Source organism: Phaenicophaeus curvirostris, chromosome 5, assembly GCF_032191515.1.
Source record: "Phaenicophaeus curvirostris isolate KB17595 chromosome 5, BPBGC_Pcur_1.0, whole genome shotgun sequence".
Classification (NCBI taxonomy): Eukaryota; Metazoa; Chordata; class Aves; order Cuculiformes; family Cuculidae; genus Phaenicophaeus; species Phaenicophaeus curvirostris.
Genome location: NC_091396.1, coordinates 68708773 through 68723072, shown reverse-complemented (window position 1 = coordinate 68723072; position 14300 = coordinate 68708773). Strand labels below are relative to the sequence as shown.

The following is a 14300-nucleotide window of genomic DNA, read 5'->3' as shown; positions in this document are numbered from 1 at the left end:
AATTGTTCTCATTAATTCTATTTCCCCCAGCTTCATTTATTTCAAAGAAAGATGATGATTTGTCAGAAGTCAGAATTCCAACTCCTGTCTCCTTTCAAAATGGTAAAATAATGCCATTTTAAACTGCATGCCAGGGTGTTTCACAGAGTACGATGAGGAACTAACTTAACTACACACGAGGCAAAAAGCTTTGAGCTGCTCATCTCCCCACTTTCCCCAGTCTGTGGTCCGTCTTGGGGTCAGCAATGATGGCCTGAACTGCTACAATTGCTTCGTTGATTTTCGTCTGCAGCTCTCGGAGCTCCTCTATATGCAGCAGGCGGAGAATCTGGGCAGCCTCGTTGATAACAGCATCTGGGCGAGGTGCAGAAAGAGAAGTCGCATCAAGCATTGTCATCTGATACAAAGCGTTTGAGAAACACTTAATCTAAGCCTGTGTTCTGCTTGGGGATTACATGCTGGAATAAGGAACAACGCTCTGCAACACCTTGTGAGCTTCTAGCAGCCGAGCTGGGTCAGTACGAAGCATTTTGATTCATTTAGGTGCACGTGGGGCAAGAGCGAAGCCAGAGAAGCAGAATCCCAGGTCATCTGGGTATTCCTTACAAACTAATCAACGGGGTCCCAGCTCTGATTAGATGTGAGGTCAGTTCTGGAGCTAAAACCCACGGAAGCAGCACAGAGGGCCTCTGCTGGCAGGAGCCAGACTTGCAAGACGACAGGAACGAGACGCATTCCTTCCGCTGCCGTTAAATGTCATTACTTAAACATTACTCTGCAACAACATATTCCACAGTGAAAGATTTATGCTCTTCTGTTCCAAAACAAACTGCTGGGGAGCACTCGTAAATAACAAGCTGGAAGGGAGCAATTCTTTTCTCTACAGGCTTTTTTACTGTCTGTATTTGACGGTAATACACTTCGTCAAAGGCAAATGTCCCTATTAAAAAGCAACATTAAAAGAACTGCTTACCTCCTGTGTCAAACCCAAGAATGTGCTTTTCCAAAGCAACAGGCAAGCCCTTTAAAAAGAAAAAAAAAAAAAAAAGCTTGTTAAATGTAAGTAAAAATGTCATTTTGCACATTTGGGAAACAAAACCAAGTACTACAGCGGGTAATTGCAGAGAAGACATTTCAGTTTCTGTTTAGACACATGAGACAACTCCAAAAACCCATCACACTTGATTACACGAGTGCCTTTATGCCCTGAAATATCAACCCCAGAGTAATAATGAAGAAAGATCTCGGTGCTTTACTAATCCCCACTTGCCAAGCGAGCCCCGCTGGATGCACACTGCTCATGTTCAGTCCTTAAAAGGCTAACACAGCACTGCGAGAGAACACCCGACCCTGCAGCATCGCTACCCAAACGAACAAAAAGCACACACAAACGAGGCTTTCTTGGGAACTGTCACCTTTAAGCAGCTGCCAGCTCTCCAAGCGCAGGCGGATGAGACAGTTGTAAAAGTTCTCTGTAATCAAGTGGGGTTCTCGAGCACTGAACTTGCAAGCTTCATCAGAATCCCTAGAAGCCCATTCTCAAGTAGTTAAGCTTAGGAATAAAGCTAAACACTCAATTTTCTAAACACTTGCTCTGTTAGGACAGTACAAGTGCCAACCGTGTCCTGGGCTGCATCCAAAGGAGCGTGGCCAGCAGGGCAAGGAAGGGGATTCTGTCCCTCTGCTCTGCTCTGCTCGGCCTCGCCTAGAGTCCTGGGTCCAGTTCTGGAATCCCCAGCGTGAGAATAATATAGAACATTGGAACAGGTCCTGAGAAGGTCACAAAGATGATCCAAGGGCTGGAGCAGCTCTGCCATGAAGACAGGCTGAGAGAGTTGGGGTTGTTCAGCCTGGAGAAGAGAAGGCTCTGAGAGGAGACCTTAGAGCAGCTTCCAGTACTGAAAGGGGCTCCAGGAAAGCTGGGGAGGGGCTTTTACCAGGACATGGAGTAATAGGATGAGTGGGAATGGCTTTAAATTGGAAGGGGGAAGATTAGACATGAGGAAGGAATTCTTCACGACGAGGGTGGTGAGGCCCTAGCACGGGTTGTCCAAGGAGGTGTTCAAGGCCAGGTTGGACGGGGCTTGGAGCCCCTGATCCAGTGGGAGGTGTCCCTGCCCATGGCAGGGGTGGAAGAGGCTGGGCTTTAAGGTCCCTTCCAACCCAAACCATTCCATGATTCTAAGATAAACCTCATTTCATTTGGTACATTTAAACCCAAAGCACAGCCATATCGGATCCCTCAGCACAGTCCTCGTACATACCCTTCAGTTAAAAACATTTCTGTGTCTACTTTATCTCTTCCCCACTCAATACTGCCAAGAATGCAAATCAGGACGTTCTGTATAGTCAGTTATCTACAACGCAGCAGTGAAAAATTCATAAGCCTTGACCCTGGGAACAGGTTTATAAACAAAGTGTCACCAGCTGCTATTTAGGAGAGTCAAAATCAGCAGCAGAGGCTGATTTTGCCTCCCTTTCTATCCTGCAACCCATCTGCCTCTCTGCTTTTAAGGTATTTTCAACATTGCTCTGGTATATTGCGATGCTGGTGATCCCTGACGGGACAGAGAAAGCTATTTTCCTGCTGCCAACCTCTGCCTTTCCTCCACCTCACCTGAAACACAGAATTCCCAAAAAGAATTCACTCCCAGGGACACAGATGGCACTCAGTGACAGTCCAACCTCAGACCCAACCGTGCTTTGAAAACCTATTGAATCCAAACAGTTATTGGTCAGGAAAAAAATCCACTGTTCCTCACAGAAACTACTTCTACCAAGCTCAGCAAATCCCACTTTCATAGAATCATGGAATGGTTTGGGTTGGAAAGGACCTTAAAGCCCATCCAGTCCCAAGCTCTGCCCTGGGCAGGGACACCTCCCACTGGAGCCGGTGGCTCAAGGCCCCAAGTCAACCTTCATCCCCTCAAGCCAGCATCGATGTAAACAAATTGTTTTTTAGTAACATCAGTTATAGAACCTGAAATACCTACAGCAGCCACAGCTTCTTTCATGTTTTCCTGCTCTTTTAATGGTTTTATAGATAGACGAGACCAAAGCTTTGGTTTGCAGCTCCAAGGCTTCTGACAATCGCTGAGCTGCAACCCAGAGCACACGCAGTTGCCACTTCATAAACACCATAAGCCACATTAAGATAATAAATAAAGCGTGACTGCTGCGAGCAGCTGCCAGAGAAGATGAAGGGACTCGCACACTTTGAGAGGATCCAGATGCTTTACAGGGACACATCTAAACGTTCACCTGCAGGGCAGAAGAGGCTGCCTCCCCGGGCTGTGCCAAGACCCCGTGCCACCAGCTGCTGTGCCAGATGCCAGAGAGAAGAGCTGGTGAACTGGGTTGTTTTAAGAAATGACAATCTGGAAAACACACAGCCGTTCCCTGGAACCTCTTACAAATGGGCTGTGTGGGGTTAGAAACTGATTCTGCAAAGCCTGAGGTTTAAGTGCAGGAGTTTCCTTCACCATTTCCCTTTTTGGGGAAGGAGAGAGGGAAGAGTTGGAAGTTGAACATCCAACATCCCATTCCTTAACCACATACGAGGTGTGCATATGAAGCAAAACACTCCATACAAGGAATTCTTCAACCTGTTTATACAGCCTGCGCTGCCGACTCTGAGAAAAAGCTAGGTCATTAATTTCTTCTCACGCTGCAGGCCTGGTGCACTGAACAGTGAGGGCCATCTGCTAGCAAACATGGGATCACAGGATGCCAGGTTGGAAAGGACCTCAAGGACCATCTGATCCAACCTTTTTACGTGGCCTAGAGTTTAAACAAGCACCCAGCACCTTGTCAAGCTGAGCCTTAAAAGCGTCCGGTGCTGAGGAATCCACCACCTCCCTGGGGAGGCGATTCCAATGTTTAACTGTTCTCACGGGGAAAAATTTGCTTCTGGAATCCAATAGGAATTTCCCCAGGGGCAAGTTGTACCCATGACCTGTTATCTTTTCCATGCAACTCCTCAGAAGAAGGGAGTCTCCATCCTCTTGCCAGACATTCTTTACGTACTGGAACATGGTAAAGGTCTCCCCTAAGCCTTCTCCTCTCAAGGCTGAACAAACACAGCAATCTTGGTCTTACTTCATGTGGAAGGCTTCCCAGCCCTCCGATCATCTCAGTACCCCTTCCCTGCACCCTATCCAGCCTGGATGCATCTTTTTTGTGTAGCGGGGACCAAAACTGGACTCCACGTGCAGCCTAACAAGGGCCCGAAGACAGGAGAACAGCCCTTTACATGACAGATCATACGAGTACATACATTCGCATTCAGCTGAAAGAAAAAGAGCTTTTTAGACTCTCCGTAATCCTCTGGGCCTTATACAATCAGGACGGTGACGATAAAGCAAGTTTCCACCACCTTAAGCAAAGCGTTTAACCAGAACTGGTTTTGACAGAGCCTGTAGGTATTTCCACCAACAGGCCTTCACTTGATACGGAGCAATGAACAGCAGAGCGATGCCGTGTGTGCACGCACCTCCTTGGACTGGGTGGCCTTCGCTATGGCGTCCTGCGTCAGGCGCTCCTGAACCAAAATGCGAATGGCCTAGGAGAAACATTTGAAGAGGAAAGGAATTAATTGATGTCTCGATACATTTCTCAGCAGCTCCAGCAGAAAGGGAGAACAATGTTATAACCCAGCGTAACCTCAAACCCACAGGTCTGTGAAAGGCTTTCTGGAAAACTCTTCCAGACCTTAAACCTTACGTGGCGTCCCTGGGGCTCAGCAGTGGGGCTGGTTCTGTTTCACATCTTTATCAAGTACACGGATGAGGGGATCGAATGCTCCCTTACGAGCTGCAGCTGGGGGAGCTGGGCTGTTCAGCCTGGAGAAAAGGAGGCTGAGGGGAGACCATACCACTGTCTACAACTGTCTGAAAGGAGGCTGTAGCGAGGTGGGTGCTGGTCTCTTCTCTCAAGTGACAGGCGATAGGATAAGAGGGAATGGCCTCAAGATGTGCCGGGGACAGTTAAGTTGGATATCAGGAGGAATGTCTTTACTGAAAGGGTTGTCAGGCAGTGGAAAAGGCTGCCCAACAAGGTGGCTGAGTCCCCCTGCCTGGAGGTGTTTAAAAGACAGGCAGATGTCCTACTTTGGGACATGGTCTGGTGGCAGACTTAGGAGCGCTGGTTCAGCGGTTGGACTCAAGGAATTTAAAGCTCTTTTCCAACTGAAACCATTCTGTGTAACCTATCCAAACATCATTGCTCTCTGAAAGCAGTGGATGTTGTCTCTGTGGGAAGCAGTGTATCCAGAAGAGACAAGGACATTACGCTCTTAATTTCACCCACTACCAGACCAGAAACTGCAGAACAGCCAAGAAAGCGTGCGATTTCTACAACAAGCTGACGGCAATTCCAAAGCAGCAGCACCACTGTTATCTTTCGGAGGTCACACACCTTTAAAGGTGCAGCAACACAGTTTTTTCAGGAAGGAAATCGCACCACTGGCATCTTTAATGGGTGCTAAACCATCTTCCAGACGTAGAGAAACCTGGAGCAAGGCAGCACCACCCGGGTTTTATTACGAATGAGAGCAGAAAGGAATTATTTTAGATACAGGAACAAGAACAGCCTTGATTTTAACAATCCTGCTGCTCATCCGTTTTCACTGGCTCCAGTACATAGCATGAAATCATATCAGAATTCGGTTACCAAAACCTACAGCTTTAAATGCCTCTAAAAATAACTGCAGGAATACCACGCAGGCAGACTTTCTACCAGAAAGAACAGGATCTGTCAAACACATTCCTCAGACGTTGCCTGATGAGCAGCCAAATGTGACGGCAGCAGCCTTACTGCTTCATCTTCTCCCCCAGGATCTCTCCTGGGTTTGGTGGTGATTAAAGTTTAAATGATATGAGAAAGTTACCACTGAATACTTCTAGCAATCTTTAACTGAAGGGAGCAGGCTGGACAAGAAGATTATTTAATAAGGACTTTGGATTCGAGCAGCGAAACCAGACCCTGTATAAGAATTTCGAGTGTGTTCTGCATTAGGAAAAGGATATAAAGCCATGTTACATGGGTGCTTTCTGATCAACTTGCCAAATTCTAATTGTAATATCATAGAATTGTTTGGTTGGAAAAGACCTTGAGATGGAGTCCAACTACACCCGTCCACTACTAAACCAGATCCCTGAACACCTCACCTACCCAGCTTTTAAACCCCTCTAGGGATGAACTTGCCCTGGTGCAACTTGAGGCCGTTTCTTCTCGTCCCATTGTCTGGTACTTCGGAGAAGAGCCCAGCACCCACCTCTCCACAACCTCCTTTCAGGCAGTTGTAGACAGTGCTTAGGTCTCCCCTCAGACTCCTTTTCTCCAGGCTAAGCAACCCCAGGACCCTCAGCCGCCTCTCATAACCCTTGTCCTCCAGCCCCTTCCCCAGCTCCGCTCCCTTTGCTGGACACTCTCCAGCCCCTCAATGTCCATCTTGGAGTGAGGGACCATAACTGACCCCAGGATTCGAGGTGTGACCTCACCAGTGCCGAGTCCAGGGGCAGAACCACTTCCCTCTCCTGCTGGCCACACCACGGCTGATACAAGCCAAGATGCCATTGGCCTCCTCGGCCACCCAGGCCACTGCTGGCTCACGTTCAGCCGCTGCCAATCAACACCCCAACACAAAAAAGACTCCAAATCTCTCTGCTCACTCTGGCCAAGGTCTGGCCAGATGTTTGTGATCTTCCACCCTTTGGCCTTCCCTAAGCATCCATCCCAGGGTGTCCAAACCAAGTTTGCTGATGACAAACTCCCCACACAGACAGTCAGTGGGGAAGAGAAAGAAGAAAGGAGCTCTGAAAACTTGTGCAACTCACCTTAAGCATTACCAGGTAGTCATCATGTCGCTGAATTTGAAGGAGATTAGCTAAAGCCATCACTCCAGCCTTGAAATCAGGATTATTCACTGTAAAAATAATCAGCATTAAAAAAATAAGTGAGTTTAACTGTCCCCAACAGACAGAGTCGGCTTCCTTGCCTGCTCTCGAGTAAGAACAAGGCCATGGACACAGAGCAGTGAGCAACTACTTGATCTGGGCACAATGCTTCGGAACCAGGTTGCAGAACACCATCCAAGCACAAACAGCGTTGCTTTCAATGCCAAACACATGGCATGTGTCCTACCACACAGGAAACCTGCATTAAGCCTTTAAAAACAAAGCCAACTACATGCAGGTATTCTCTTTTATAAATCTCTCCATCACTGCGGAGCAGAAATGGGCCTGTTGGGTGAGGGCAGAACCAGCGTCCAACCGTCTTTTTATAGAAAGAGCAATGAGAGAAGACTTGGGGGATTTAGGGTTGATTTTAGTAGCTATTTTCCACCACTTCCATTTATTGTGAATGCACCTAGCAGTCAAAAAAAAGATAGTTATGAGAGGTGCAGCTGGGGAAGACCGAGCCAACATGCAGTACGTGATGGCACTGAAGTAGACACCCTGCCATCAAGTTTCCTGAGCTACCCATGGAATGGTTTGGGGTGGAAGGCACCTCAAAGTCCATCCAGTTCCACTCCCTGCCATGGGAAGGGACACCTCTCACTGGATCAGGTTGCTCATAGCCCCATCCAGCCTCCAGGGAGGGGGCAGCCAGGACTTGTGTGGTCAATGTTTTATAAAACTCTCTGCAAAGCTGTTAAGGTCAACACCCTTCAGCCGCTTCCTCATTGCCTGATAAAAGCCCTCCCAATTTATCTCCCATCTGATCAAGTTTCCAGGCACCTCATTCTGCTGGGAAAGGTTCTCCTCTCTGTCCCTTCCTTTCCTCAACAGGAAAAGCTCTGCATCAGTGCAACTCCACCTGGGATCCCCTATGGAGTAGTCCCTTTCCCCTTTAGAAGGAATGCAGTTAAGCACAAACAACTCAACATAACTCAAAACGCTGTTGATAAAGAGGCAGTTTCAGCCAGCAGTAAAAAAATATATGAACTCTGCATTCCTAAAGCTTTAAATGGGGCTTTAACAAGTTACATGTATCCCAGCACCACAACAGAACAGGCTGCAGAACACATCCATACACGATGCACCTATGCAGTCAGTCACTGTGCACTTACCATCCAAGTTAATCAGCGGTTCTGCATTTTTTGCTGTATTGTCAGTGTTTTTAGCACCATCGGGGGTAGAATCCTTATACTTGTCGGCTGTTAAAACAAGAAGCAGGCATGAACACCATTAAAGCCAAGGACAAAAGGTTTAGAGCCACGCTGCAGTTTGTGATAACTGTATTTTTGGGGTGTGGTAACTGCCCAAGAGCCCTCTGGGCTAATATGCTGATGTTTTGGAGCTCCCCAAAGGCTGCTGTTCTACTTCCGTAGGGCATTATGTTCTTGATTAAGCCTCTGCCTACAGTCTTCATCCCAGAGCACTGAACAAGCTGCACCTTAACAGTTGTGCTGCTTTTAAACCCACCAGTTCAGCCAGCACTGGCTCCCTGCCTCAATCAGCAGAGCTCAAGAACTACAGATTGATGTTGTTTCTGATCAGCGAGTAATACACTTCCAGTCAAGGCTTTGTTTTACAGACCACAGCATTTATTTACAATCCACAAAGGAGTTTTGCAAGCCCTTGAGGATGGGATCTCCTGGCTCCCCATCCTCATGTCACAGGGAGCTCATGTTCTCCACCACGAGGGACTGAGAACCAGCTCTACAGACTGCAGGTATTTATATCTCATCCTTGTCCCGGGCAGAGGTCTGCCCCACAGGAATTAAAAGTAATGGAAAAGAGTTCTTTGGCTCTTACAGTGTCTGCCACCAGTAATTACGTCTGTATCTGCACTCTCACTGTAAGGAAAAGAAAATGCTGCTGACTTTGGAGATATAACTCAACTTCATGACCTTGCCCTAGTTCCCCAGAGTTCTGGATCTACTCCCTGTGAAACAAGGGTCTAAGAATAACTCATTCCAATAAATGTAGTACTAAAGAAAATGCATTTAATGGACTTTAGACTAAGTTCCCAAAGAGGCAATCCCACAGGGAGGAGAGTAGAAATATATACAATGGGGATTGCTATATCCAGAAGTAATAAATGCAAGTACTGTCCCACAGGAGCTGAGAATCACCTCACATTTGAATATCATGCAAAATTAAGCAGACAACATTGTATTTAAGAAATAAAACAACACAGACTTTTGACATTGTCTTAATTGGATGAATATTTCACAAAAATCAAACAGAAAACCACGTTACGCTACCAGTTTGAAATACTAAATGAATTCAGTCATACCATTATCCCCGTACTCCAGCCTAACTGCTAAGCCGAGAAGCCAGTCCACTGTTTCTTGTCGTTCCTGTACCTTGAAAGGACAGTTCACATCCTTCATGTACTGTGGAGTAAAGGGAGAAGAGGAGAAACAGGAGTTATTGACATGTAGGAATTAGGTCAGAGCACAGAACTGGTCTGCAAACCCTCCCATTCCCATAAACCTCACAACTGTTAGAAGATAGCAAAGAACAAGAAGCATCGTAGCTAAATGTCCTGCTGTGGCATCTCATCCATCTGAGACATTTTAGAGCGCTCCAACCCACCATTAACTCGGGTTTGCCATTTAGCAAGGACGCCTACTTTTTAATGAACATTATTCATGGTATTGTCAAACCGCAACCAGAGAAACCAAAATACCCTTTTCTTTGCTCCCCGTTCATTTTCGAAGTAAGTGGGGACAAGGGGAGGTTCAGAGAACAAATTATAGCAAAAACTTCCCATCTAAAGCAGGAAGGAAGAATGAAACTACCCAAGGCTTTCATGATACTGGTATCAGAGAACTCTAAGGGGCAGAAGTCATTTTCCCTTGCTTAGTGTACAAGAAGAGAGGACAACGTGTGGCTAGGACACCGCCTCTGCTCTTGTGAGGCTGGAGCAGAGGACGCAGCCCAGCCCAGGGCACAGAGATGTTCTGCTGCACCCCTCGGCTGGGGAAGAAGAGGGAAGCGTCACACAGTCTCGGCTCCAGCAGCAGGAGCTGGAGGGAAGGGGCATCAGGAACTAGAGAGAAGGACACACAGAGAAGGACAGTTTGGTCAAGCCAAGAAAGACACCACTGACCCCACAACAGCATCAGCAGCCAGTAATTCTAATGCCACAAACACTTATGTACGTGACATCGGAACATGTTAGGCTCCTGCACAGCACAAGCACTGCAACTCCAGCCCTGCTGGGCAGCAAGCAAGGCAAGAGGTTCCAGGAATAAAAGTGAGATGAATGGGCACTGACCATCACAGAGCAGCATTTTCAGCTCCTTTCAGGGCTGTTTGGAGAGAAAGGAATTGGGAACCGAGAGGGAAAGACCCAATAGCCTCATGGTGACTCCAAATGCTCATGATCACACAGGAGATCACTCACAAAACAATGGCTGCTTGCCACGCTTCATTCTAGCGGGGGAAAAATCATCTCTAAATCACAAGAGATGAGCTGCAGTAGCTTTATTCCACACTCAGGCAAAGTCTATGAGCACATTAGCCTAATTCATTTTCCTTTTGGTTCATAAGGACCATTAATGTAAATAAAGCTCTTTATTTCTAGTCAGTTTACTTCCAGAGCTGAATCAAATCAGGAAAGAAACACATTAGGATGGAAAGCACCTACTGCAAAACACAGCTGAGCGAAAACTAAGCACAAAACATTCTACCATCTTAACTCTGAGAGTTTGGCCTCAAAAATACATTCAAATGTCTAGAAAGGTAAAAGTCCACAAAACAGGACAAATATTCAGTCTATCCTCCCCCATCCCTGGAGGGGTTCAAGGCCAGGTTGGATGGAGCTTTGAGCAACCTGATCCAGAGGGAGGTGTCCCTGCTCATAGCAGGGGGTGGGACTGAATGGGCTTTAAGGTCCCTTCCATCCCAAACCTCTCTACAATTCTACAATTTACATTTCACTGCTCCAACGACGATCAATCACCCTTTACATAAGCCCTCTTCGTAATTAAAAACTGCATTTTAAACAACAAAATACCTTTTCAAATGATTTGGGCCAGTCATCGCTGTGTATGTTTCTTAAATTCCCTCGGTCTTCAATCTTGTAATGTCTGATTTTCTGGTCTTCGAGCCAGACGATAAAGTTTCTGAATTCTGTTTCATCTGTTGGGAGAAGAAAACAAAGCAAGAACTAAGGGCAAAATTCCAACTCAAACAAATAAACACCGATGCTTCTGAGAGCTTTCAGATTTCAGCATAAAGAAAGATCTACCTAACACTAAAACCGTGTAAACCAGGACAACGTACGACCAGAACTCAGTACAGAGTGTTCTCCATTTCTCATGTCACTTCAAACTGGCTCTGCTTGACTGACTACACTAAAAGGCATCAGTAAACAGATCGTTTTTATCGAAAACACAGTTGTTGTGGTTAAGTGAAGAAGGAAAGTTAAAAATACACTGATGGAGACATTCAGTTGCTGACCCTGTTATCTGGATAAACATGTCAGATATAGCGCTAACCTTTCATCTCTCCCGAACAGCAACACTCGCAAACCATGACTAGGCAAAGGCATTTTCTTCCTTCATTGCTGACTCAACTTTTCTTGCTGTTGACCCAACATCTCGTTATTTGGGAGCTGGAATTCCACAACACAAAGGCTGTAGTTCAAACAAAGCTACTCCTGCTGCATGAAGCTTGCGCCTGCACTTCAGTGACAGAATTTCCTCCTGGATCAAGCAGATTACAGCTCTAGGACCCCTTAAAACTCAGCTGTGATATCTCAGAGTGGATTAAGCATGCTGGTTTTACCCATTAGGGCAAGAATGATCCACCTGCTTCATGAAAGCATCTTCTAAGCAATAGAGGTGCCCTCCTTTTATTGAGCGTGTTGTAAGAAACAGAGACACGGTCACACACAGATCAATAAAACCTTTTAAAACTTATGGGCTGATAAAATGAACCTTTAAGTAAAAAAAGGAACTTTAACTACAACTCATTCAACAAGAAAAAATGCCAGCAGACAATGTCTCTTGAAAGAAAGCGAGAAGCACTGAAGGAAGGACAACTTATTAAACAGACAACTGGAAGCTTATAAACGATCACACTGGATAAATACATGCGTTACAGGGTTCTTTTGAGCAAGATAAGAAGTCAAGTGTTGTAAAAATCAAGCATCAGAAGACCAATCTCTATCAGCGTGCTCAAAACCAGCTCTGATCACCTTACTGGGCTGCTCTTGTTCATCACGTCTCTGCTTTGCTTCTCGCCCACAACACATCAGGCACCAGGGCCAAGGCTGTTCCTGTGTCACATGCAGCTCCTGCCCCTCGCACTGCGTAAGCCGAGGCTCTTCCGAGGAGGCCAAGCATGAAGTGACACTGTACTTCCCTGGATCACATCTCTGTTTTCACTCTGCTCCTACAAAACCCTCACAGAGCCACAGAGATTGCGCACACTGACTGCACAGAATCATGGAATCATTTGCTGAGATGATCGAGTCCAACCATACCCGTCCACTACTAAAACAGATCCCCGAGCACCTCATCTACCAATCTTTTAAACACTTCCAGGGATGGGGACTCCACCTCCACCCTGGGCAGCCTCTGCCAGGGCCTGAGAACCATTTCCACAAAGGAATGTTTCCTGATGTCCACTCTAAAGCTCTCCATGCGCATCTTGAGGCCATCTCTCCTCATCCTAACACCTGTCACTTGGGAGAAGAGACCAACATCCACCTTGCTACAATCTCCTTTCAGGCAGGGGCAAGGTTTCCCCTCAGCCTCCTTTTCTCCAGGCTAAACAACCCCAGGTCCCTCAGCAACCTCTCATAATCCTTGTTCTCCAGCCCCTTCCCCAGCTCCCTTCTCTGGACACGCTCCAGCCCCTCAGTGTCGTACCTGGAGCAAGAGATCCAAAAGCAAACCCAGGATTTGGCCTCACCAGTGCTGAGGGCATCGGGATGATCACCTTCTCTACTCCTACCAACCACACCACGGCTGATCCAAGCCAGGATGCCGCTGACCTTCCGGGCCCCACCACTGCCTCACTTCAATGTAACGCCCATGCAACACCTGCCGATCCCCATTTTCCTAGTGGGAAGCCAGGATTTTGCCTAAGCACAGCATGGCAGCCCAAACTCTGGGTTGCATTAACACGCAGCGCACAGAAGACCCATAACCCTCCCTGTTGTCCCAGCAGACGTGGGGGAGGAGGGAGCAGAGTGGACACAGAATCATTTGAGTTGGAAGGGACCTCCAAGCCCACCCACTTACACCCTCTGCCGTGGGCAGGGACACCTCCCACTGGATCAGGGGCTCCAATTTAATGGCCTCAAGCTCCGCCAGGGGAGGTTTAGGCTGGACATTAGGAAAAAGTATTTCACAGAAAGGGTCACTGGGCACTGGCAGAGGCTGCCCAGGGAGGGGGTTGAGTCACCTTCCCTGGAGGTGTTTAAGGCACGGGTGGACGAGGTGCTAAGAGGAATGGTTTGGTGTCTGATAGGAATGGTTGGACTCGATGATCTGGTGGGTCTCTTCCAACCTGGTTATTCTATGATTCTATGATTCCAAGCCCCATCCAACCTGGCCTTGAACCCCTCCAGGGATGGGGCAGCCACCCCTGCTCTGGGCAACCTGCACCAGGGCCTCCCCATTAGATGTCTAATCTAAACCTTCCCCCTTCCAATTTAAAGCCGTTCCCCCTCGTCCTATCCCTCCAGGCCCTTGTAAAAAGCCCCTCCCCGGCTCTCCTGGAGCCCCTTTCAGTGCCGGCAGCTGCTCTGAGAGCTCCATGGAGCCTTCTTTTCTCCAGGCTGAACAGCCCCGAGCTGCTTTCCCTGCAGAACAGCAGCGCCGGGACATCCACCCAGAAACACCGAACGAGATAGGTTGGAAGGGACCTTAAAGGCCACACAGAGGGGGGGAGCGAGTGAGCAAGAGGGACGGGGACGGGGTGGACGAGGCGGAGGGGAGAGGAGGGGGGGCAGAACGGAGGGAAGGGAGGGTATACCGGAGGGCAGTGGCTAATCATCGCCCCCCTCACCCCTGCAGTTGAAGCCGGCCGGGTTGTGGTAATCGAGCGCCGAGAGCTTGCGGCGGAACATGGCGGCGCCGCCTCCGCGCCGACAGCCGGAAGCCGAGCGCACCGGAAGGAGCGGCCCCACACCGGAAGGAGCGGTCTGACCCCGCCCCCACCGCATGTCCTGCGCGTCCATTGGCCGAGCGGCAGCGGCCTCGGCCAATCAGAGAGCGGGAACGCCCCAGGGGGCGGGAATTGATGACGCGGCGGAGGGGAAGGGGCGGGGCCTGGGCAGGAAGAGGACCAATAGCGGAGCGAGGGGCGGGGCCAAGAGCGGGAGGGGCGGGG

General features: G+C 48.2%; 2 protein-coding genes across 2 annotated transcripts in view; both read right to left on the bottom strand.

The window, feature by feature from the left end:
* NIN (ninein) overlaps nucleotides 1-14300 on the bottom strand; it is a 179699-nt gene that overhangs the window by 68087 nt on the left and 97312 nt on the right. The window lies entirely within an intron of this gene.
* On the bottom strand, nucleotides 3-14092 carry RTRAF (RNA transcription, translation and transport factor). Its single transcript, XM_069856917.1, has 8 exons — nucleotides 13977-14092; nucleotides 10972-11096; nucleotides 9244-9343; nucleotides 8072-8158; nucleotides 6837-6925; nucleotides 4493-4561; nucleotides 974-1022; nucleotides 3-354 (listed from the first exon to the last, which is right to left on the bottom strand). Exons 1-8 carry the CDS (start codon nucleotides 14035-14037, stop codon nucleotides 200-202), a joined length of 735 nt encoding a protein of 244 aa, XP_069713018.1. The 5' UTR covers nucleotides 14038-14092; the 3' UTR covers nucleotides 3-199.

Excerpts from the sequence above, each read along its gene's own strand:
- RTRAF (XM_069856917.1), bottom strand. The coding sequence starts at position 14,037 with ATGTTCCGCCGCAAGCTCTCGGCGCTCGATTACCACAACCCGGCCGGC. Across the intron at positions 11,097-13,976 it reads GGCCGGCTTCAACTGCAGGG|ATGAAACAGAATTCAGAAAC; the intron begins GTGAGGGGGGCG and ends TTCTCCCAACAG. Across the intron at positions 9,344-10,971 it reads GGCCCAAATCATTTGAAAAG|TACATGAAGGATGTGAACTG; the intron begins GTATTTTGTTGT and ends TTTACTCCACAG.